At 44.6% G+C, this 9,053-nt stretch overlaps 1 protein-coding gene across 7 annotated transcripts in view; it reads right to left on the reverse strand.

The window, feature by feature from the left end:
• The window catches only part of LOC310847500 (complement factor H-like), a 48,462-nt gene extending 40,182 nt beyond the window's left edge, over positions 1–8,280 (reverse strand). For 5 of the 7 annotated variants that reach the window (XM_083745318.1, XM_083745316.1, XM_083745319.1 and 2 more), the window contains exon 1: positions 7,935–8,212. In XM_083745318.1, coding sequence (XP_083601444.1) covers positions 7,935–8,001 — 67 coding nt within the window. In that variant the 5' untranslated portion in view covers positions 8,002–8,212. Of the gene's footprint in view, positions 1–7,934 lie in introns of all 7 variants that reach the window. The other 2 variants (XM_083745314.1, XM_083745315.1) reach the window with 2 other exon arrangements.
• Positions 8,281–9,053: the final 773 nt, after the last annotated feature.

Consider the following 9,053-nt stretch of genomic DNA (forward strand, 5'->3'; position numbering starts at 1 on the left):
CATGTGCAACCAGACAGTTGTTGGCATCCGTCTGTCTCGAGAGACAATGGAGTCTGCTTCTGGGGGGTGAAGTTAGATTGCTACATTAGCAGCACTGAAGTGACCTCTGTGGTGTGCAAGCCTGGGCTGCTGAGACTAGCCATGCTGATGTGGTCCAAAGGAAAACAGAGCAATACTTTTAGCACCAACTTGGCTGCAGGAGTTGCCGGAAGGAGGTGTACAAGGTGCCATTCAACCAAATTAGGGACTCTACTCCGGATTTGTGTAGTGTTTACTGCTTAGCCTTTTCCTCCCCTGAAGATATCCCACAAGGCAGTGGAGGTTTAGGATCAGAGACTTCCTTCTCCTAGACCAGCAGTTCTCAACCTGTGGGTCCCCAGATGTTGTTGGACTACAACTCCCATCATCCCTGAGCTCTGGCCTTGCTACCTATGGAAGATGGGAGTTGTAGTCCAACAACATCTGGGGACCCACAGATTGAGAACCGCTGTCCTAGACAAACTTCATTGCCCCTCACTTCTTTCTACAGCATGTGCAGAAATCACCTTCATGACCATTGGACCCACTGTTGGCCTCATCCACTCAATCCATTAGAGCTTGTCTTATTCTAGGAGCCATAGGCAAGAGCTGAGTGCAGGGTGGAGACCAACTATGGTCAAACTACCCCAGAACAGGCATGATTGCCACCTACTAGAGGTACTCTTCCTCCCCTAACATCCCATACAAAACCAGACTAGTGCAAGGCAATTCAGATTGCTCTGCCAATCAATTAACTGAATGGCATGAACCTACACAAGGCTACATGAGCTCAGTGGTTTAGGAATGAAACTGATTCATCTGACTTAATACTACATTTGTAGTCACTGGAACATAGCCTCAGACTATTATTGAAAAAAGATTCAGCTCTCTCTTTTTCAAGTGTGCAGTTGGATTTTATATAGTACTATTGCTCCCACTAGAGGGTGCAGTCATACTATCCAAAGGATGCACTGTCTGATTAAAGACTATGAAAGACCCATTCATACTTGTTTTCTTCTACGTATTTTTCAAGATTTGTTTCTTTTGTTTGATATGCGGCTATTTCTCTGTAAAAAAAAGTCTCCAACTTTTTCATGATTTGAGAAATCATGTGAGTAATTATTATTTTTGCAAATTGTCTTGGCCAATAGCATCATCATCACCATTTTGCTTCCAACCTCACTATTTACAGGTCCACCTCTCCCCAATAAACCATGCAACTCAATGACACTTCATGAATTTGATGGACTTCAGTCTGCAAAGGTACATGACATTATAAATGCTCTACTTTAAGTTAGAGTCATAGAATAGTAGAGATGGAAGGGACTCTGAGGATCATCCGGTCCAACCCTCTGCAATGCCAGAATATGCAGCTGTCCATAGGCGCCGACTCCATGGGGCCTGAGGGGGCCCGAGCCCCCTCAAAAATTCGTTTGGGGGGCTCTGCCCCCCCAATAATTTAAGGAAATTATTAGTTATATTATGCTTTGTAAAATCACAAAATTATGTTGGTATTTTTTATTTTCCTTGTTTGACGATAGTTACCTTTTAAAATACATTCAGTAATGAGTTAAAACAAAGCCACTCCCGATCTAGAGAGGGGGTGGGGTTGCGGGCTCTCGACCCATCAACAATCACGCGGGGCTGGCATCAGCCCCGCTAGAAGCGGGGATTCCCCCTAGCTCATTAATATTTACTGCCCACGGCGGCAGCCAATCGGCTGCCGCAAAGGGCGGGCCCTCACAGGTTCACTTAAGGTCGGGGCAGCCCGGGGCTCGCCCCTTTCGTTCCCCCAGCAGCAGCGGTTTGGAGGTCTTGGGCCCCCCCAATATTTTTTATAAGTCGGTATGGGCCCCCGCCCCCCAATATTTTTTATAAGTCGGCGCCCCTGCAGCTGTCCCATATGGGGACCGAACCTGCAACCTTGGTGTGACCAGCACCATGCTCTAACCAGCTGAGCTATCCAGTCACCAGAAGACTCTTTGCTGTTTTTGCTGCAAGAGACTAACACCGCTGCACCTCCGGACACGATCTGAGAATGCCCAAATTCCATTCTGCAGGCAATCAATAGCGTTTAAAGTGCAAGGCAGATGGGAATCTTTCCTATGGGGCTGTTTGCACGAATGCATTGCATCCAACGGCAGCCAGTGATATCCCACTGAAAGCTCACAAGCAGCCTGTGAAGGAATGCGTTGTGTAGGGGAGGAACCTGTGGATCCCCCAAAGACCTACTGCGACCAACTGGCTGCACACTTGGAGGATTAAGTCACTCAGCTTTGGAGTGATCGTGACTCTGCACTTGCTGAAGCTCCGGTTGAAATATCATATTATGGCCCGAATATAAGCCACACTTTTTGTTTCCAAATTCCGACTGCGAAAAGTTCAAGTGTGGCTTATATTCGGAACTGGGTGCGCCTGACTCCCAGCACTACCACCCTGAAGTGCGTCTTATATTCAGGCCAATACGGTATGCAGTGCTGTTATTGAGGATGTTTTGCAGGGTCAGTTTCACCTTATGCAATCAGCTGATGTAGTCAAGGCAATGTGTCCGACAACTTGCTCCCTAGACCCCTGTCCATAGAACCATAGAACTGTAGAGTTTGAAGGGACCCCATGGTCATCTAGTCTAACCCCCTGCAATGCAGTTGGCCCATCATCATCATTTTTAATTTGTATACCGTCTTTCTATCTTACAATACTCAAGGCGGTTTACAAGCTGAAGAAACAAAAAATGTGCATCATATAACAATCTAATGCAATACAAAAATGTGGTAATAAAACAACTTTAAAATAGGCAACCTACATCAAAAAAGTAACATTCAACAATCTTTAGAATAGCATAAAATAATAATACCAACATATAAAAGTTAAGCAGAAATCCACTCAGCAGTTACAATAAATATCTAAACTATAATCAATAAAACAATGGCAAGCCACACTACATAAAATAATACAATACACATTGAGAAGCAGAGACTAGAGGGTAGAGCAAGGCAGGTGGAAGGAGGCCCTTACAGTTCTTCCTTCAGGGACAGGTCCTTCATGAGGAGTCCCAGGAACAGGGGGTGGGGCAAGGCAGGTGGGGGCAGGGGGTGTGGCAACCAACTGCCACAAGCCCCTTTTAGGGCTGGGGGTGGAGAGGACCGTGGTGGGGCAGCCCCAAGCATTCTTGGAGGACAAAGATTATTTAGATCCATTCCAATCTGGGTTCAGACCTGGCCACCGTTTTGGTCAAACTGATGCATGACCTTGTTCCAGCTTCTGGATCAGTCATCCGTGTTTGGGACCATAGACCATGACATCCTCTTGAACCAACTCTGGGGAATGGGAATTGGGGTATGACAGTGCTTCCAATACTACCTTTAGGACCAGGTCTAGAGTGTAGCATAGCTTTTGGGCCCCTGGTGGCTACTTTATGGGGTTCCACAGGGGATTAATAATAATAATAATAATAATAATAATAATAATAATAATTTATTACTTATATGGCTCCCAACAGATTATTAAAAACACAATAACACATCAAACATAAAAAACTTCCCTAAACAGGACTGCCTTCAGATGTCTTCTAAAAGTCAGATAGTTGTTTGTTTCCTTGATATCTGAAGGGAGGGCGTTCCACAGGGAGGGTGCCACCACTGAGAAGGCCCTCTGCCTGGTTCCCTGTGACCTCACATCTCACAATGAGGGAAGCGCCATAAGGCCCTCGGCGCTGGACCTCAGTGTCTGGGCTGAACAATGGCGGTGGAGACACCCCTTCAGGTATACTGGGCCAAGGCTATTTAGGGCTTTAAAGGTCAGCACCAACACTTTGAATTGTGCTTGGAACCATACTGAGAGCCAATGTAGGTCTTTCAGGACCAGTGTTATATGGAACTATTACACTCCAGTGCTATTTAATATCTACATGAAGCCATTAGGAGCAGTCATTAGGAGTTTTGGGGTTAGATGCCCTCAGTATGCAGATGCCACTCAGTTCTATTTCTCCATAACATCTGAATCAGGAGAGGCTGCAAAGTCCCTGGACCACTGCCGGGACACAGTGGTGAAATGGATGCGGGAAAACAAGCTGAGCTTGAATCCTGGCACTGGGGGTGAGTCGTTCCTATGTCTGAGAAACTGGTTGGTTGCCTACCTTGAATGGGGTCACACTCCCTGTGAAGGGACTTGCAGTTTGTGGGGGGTGCTTCTGCATCCAGTTCTGCCACTGGAGGCTCAGGTAGCCTTGGGGGCTAGAAATGCCTTTTTACCAACTGCATATGGTTCGACAGCTCTCTTCCACTCCCCTCAGGGCAAACACTTTCATTTCCTACAGCAGCTCTTAAGAGCCAAAGGGAGTGGGCTTCGGGGCATGTACACATGAGAGGTGTTCCCATACTTGCACCACAGCCTTAATGATGTGATAGCAGGGGAGTAGTGGAGAGAAGGAAGAGGCAATTTTATACAGTGACATACAGAGAGAGAGAGAGAGAGAGAGAGAGAGAGAGAGAGAGAGAGAGACCTAGTTTACTGGGCCTCACAGGCTCACATTATAATTTAGAGCCCTGTACAAATTGTCTCTTGGAATTCTCCACTTCATTTGTGGCTGAAGAAGACGGAAGAAATTTCATCACAGGGAGAAGACATTTTCCAACAGGAGTCAGCTCTAATAGGAGTGAGACTCACTGTTAGCAGTAGCACAATGTTTTCCTTCCTTTCTATCTTAGGCTTCTCATTGTGGTCACTTTAAACCACAGAGGCGCAGGTTAATTCTGTGTCCAGGGTGGCTGTCTACCAGCTCCACTTGGTAAGCAGGCTAAGACTCTACCTGCCCGCAGACTGTCTTGCCAGAGTGGTGCATGCTCTAGTTATCTCCCGCTTGGACTACTGCAATGTGCTCCACGTGGGGCTACCTTTGAAGGTGACCTGGAAACTGCAATTAATCCAGAATGTGGCAGCTAGACTGGTGACTGGGAGTGGCCACCGGGACTACATAACACTAGTCCTGAGAGATCTGCATTGGCTCCCAGTACATTTCCGAGCACAATTCAAAGTGTTGGTGCTCACCTTTAAAGCCCTAAATGGCCTCGGTCCTGTATACCTGAAGGAGCGTCTCCACGCCCATCATCCAGCCCCACTGAGATCCAGCACCGAGGGCCTTCTGGCGGTTCCCTCATTGTGAGAAGTGAGGTTACAGGGAACCAGACAGAGGGCCTTCTCGGTAGTGGCGCCCACCCTGTGGAACACCCTCCCTTCAGATGTGAAGGAAATAAGCAGCTATTCTATCTTTAAAAGACATCTGAAGGCAGGCCTGTTCAGGGAAGTTTTTAATATTTAATGCTGTACTGTTTTTAACATTTGATTGGGAGCTACGCAGAGTGGCTGGGGAAACTCAGCCAGATGGGCGGGGCATAAATATTATTATTATTATTATTATTATTATTATTATTATTATTATTATACAGGAGCAGAGGCAATGGTGTCGACAACCCACCCACTATTTTTGCCTTCTCCACAATGCCCAGTGCCATGCCAGAGCTTTGGGTTGGGGGGAGGTGTGAAAGTTGCCACAAAAATAGGGTGAAGAATATTCAGAGGAAATTTGGTTGTGGGGTGCCTTCTTTTTCTGCCAGAAGTTGAGGAGGGGAAAGGGGGGATCTCGGAAATTTCTCTCAGAAAAAAGTGTCCTAAGGAATTTCAGCTTAGCTCCTGCTAAGTGCTCTTGCATAGCATGCAGCCCTGCTGGCTAATCGCATTAGAAGCATAACAGCCATGGGCTTTCAGCTTCTTTTCAGATTTTAAATGTATGAATTTTGCTTTTCAAAAAGATCCCCAAACATGCATGCCTTCCTTTGCCTTTATATAATGGAAACATTTCAGAACATGTTAGAAAACATTCTGGGTGAAGAATGGTTTTCAAAACAGTTATCAGCAACAACTCTTTGTGATTTGACAGCATGGAAAAGATTGCTGTTCCTGGTTATTTTAATCTAAACAGGAATCCTGATCAACACTGCAGACGAATAATTCTTATCTCATAAATACTCACTTATTTCCCCATTACCACCCACAAGAATATCCGATGAGCAACAGATATAAACGGAAGTCTACAATATTATTTGTTCTATTATACCTGGGAGCACAGCATGAAGAATTGGACTTGAGCACTAACAAAAAGGAGCATAGCTTGACTCTCTCGTAACTAATGATTAACTACATTCTTGCCCAATGTCGACTTCCAATTGAGGTTTGCAGTTCATGGCAATATAAGGGTATTTACAAGGCAAGATCTGAATATTCTAGCTGGTGGTGTGTGTGTGTGTGTGTGTGTGTGTGTGTGTGAGAGAGAGAGAGAGAGAGAGAGAGAGAGAGAGAGAGAGAGAGGTTGGAGGCAGAGTGCACAAATTAGGACTGGTTCACACATTACAGTTGCCATGGGAATGCTGTCAAAAATGGCTACCCAGTGATGCTCACAAGGTTTCAAGCACTGACTATGCAACAGCCACATAATACTTGCAAAAGTGGCCCTCTATGCCCACAGTAACCACCGTTGTCTGGCACAGTGTGCTGGCTAATACTGGGCACGATGAAAAGGTAGCAAATGGTTAGTTATTTAATTTATTGTTGTTCCATTTTCCTTCCCAGAGTAGAGGAGAGTGTTTATGGGTTTTTTTTTTCTATGTAAGATGCTAAAATAACTTTACTGGCCTTAGGTTCTATGGAGAGATGCCATTTTCTGCTGTACCTCAGGCAATAACTTGAGTGGGCCCCAACTGTGGGGGCAGTGAAAAACCACAGTGTAGTGTGTGTGGGGGGGTCACATTGTATGAGAAATACTTCCAAACATTAGTGACCAGCTGGAATTTGCTTGCCAAAACAATATTTTTTCTAAGGTTATCCCCCATCCTAACCATATCCCCTGCTTTGGGACATACATGTTCATTGCATAGTGCATAATACCACCATACATACATTATAGGCTGCTGATGTTAAGCCACATCTCCAACATGTTGTAGCATTTGCTTCTCCACCTTTCAGCAAATGCAGTCCCCAACAATAGCAAGCTACACCTACAAGCTACACCTACCTTCTTTGATACAACCATTAAAGGTACAGAAATGCTGCCCTATGTCATCATACCTATACAGACAAAACCTCAGCAATGACATCAAATGCACCTCTTCTTCTTCTTTTTTGCAAAGCAAATGAATATGCAAAACCCTCTCCCCTTCTATGTTTATGCAAAATTTCTTGGATCCATATACCTGCTTTTAGCCTCCTTGTTTTCTATTCACACTTCAGTTGTGCATAACCACACACACTCTCAAAGTTCAGTGAGATGGAAAATTGGTTTCTACTTAATACGGAGTATTTTCAGCTGGGTGGTTCTACCATTTCGTGCACACAAACAATGTAGAATTTGCAGTCTACTCAGAAGTTGCAGCTGCAATCCAGAGTGTTCAATGGAACTTACTCCTAACTGGTTTACAGCTGAGGCTCAAGCATCACTACGCATGCACACAGAAGTGCTTCTTAATATGGTCCAAGTCTTCATTTCTGATGCTCTGGAGGCAGGGTGGGTTACAATGGTAGTAGAAGTCCCACCTTGATTAAGATGGTAAGAACAATTACATGAGAGAAAAACCCATTGAAATTAGCGGGGCATACTTCTGAATAAACGTGTTTAGGGTCACACTGCACAGCTCTCTTCTCAAGCATCCCTGAAACTACAGCTGAGTCAAACTACTCACATCTTTAACTGCACAATGGAAATCTGAAACTTGACTCTGGAACTTGTACAACTCTTATAGCCAAATCCCAATGAATTAGGAGTATTTAGGATGGCAGCCTTAGAGAAGTAAAATACAGACGTATCAACCACATCGTTCGAACACTGAGATCTATTTTCTGCATCGGTTTAAAATTCAACTACTTACCCTTCTGCGCAGAGCAACATATCCATAGCAGAAACAGAGCAGTATAGCTCAGCAAATGTGGCATCATTACCGAGCCTTGCAAAGGGTTGAACACCCTTTGCAAACGGATTTTGCCTGGTTGCCTCTTAGTCTCTGCTACATCCACTTAGCCTCTCCTGATTGTGCCAAGGAATGGCCTTGCTTAAGCTTTTTCTTCTCACTTCACCAATCACTCCCCCCTCTAACCCTGTTGCAACACGCACACAATCAGCCTTTTCTTTTGGCAGAGAATTATGCAAACGAAGTAGAAAATACTTCCCCAATTTCTCAACTGCCTCTGTCCTTCCTGTTCTGTTTGCTTTCACTCCTTCACGCTTCACATATGTGGCTATTTTCATTGGGAATTTCCCAGAAAACTCAAACAGAGTTGCACTGGGCTACAAACTGCACAAAGGATTCCAGATTTTACAGAGGTTCCAGAATTTTACCATATGGGCTGCTAACATTTACACCTATTCCTTGCTCTTCACCAACACTAACCCCAAACATGGTTCACAACATCTTATTCAGTTCTTCTGAGAATATTATTGGGGGAAGGGACCTGCATCATTTACATAAGGTCAACAAGGTACAGTGGTACCTCGGGTTAAGTACTTAATTCGTTTCGGAGGTCCGTTCTTAACCTGAAACTGTTCTTAACCTGAAGCACCACTTTAGCTAATGGGGCCTCCTGCTGCTGCTGTGCCACCAGGGCACAATTTCTGTTCTCATCCTGAAGCAAAGTTCTTAACCTGAGGTACTATTTCTGGGTTAGCAGAGTCTGTAACCTGAAGCGTATGTAACCTGAAGCATATGTAACCTGAAGTACCACTGTATTGGGTGCTGCATGTTAACGTATGGTACTTATTTATTTGAAACATTTCAACTCAAGGCAGCTGGCTGCAAGGATAAAAACGTGTATTTACAATTTAAAATGAAGTAATCTAAAATAAATCTTAAAGTATAACACTAAAACAGTAAAGGAGCAGCAAAAAATTACAGAAGACAGCAGGTAGGAATGGGTAATTCTGTCAGTCTTTCAGTTTATCATTCCCCCACAAAAGTTCAGTTCTCCACATTTACATATCAGTTTGCATCTTT

This window comes from Podarcis gaigeae (genome assembly GCF_964106915.1).
Source record: "Podarcis gaigeae genome assembly, chromosome: 6".
NCBI classification, from domain to species: domain Eukaryota; kingdom Metazoa; phylum Chordata; class Lepidosauria; order Squamata; family Lacertidae; genus Podarcis; species Podarcis gaigeae.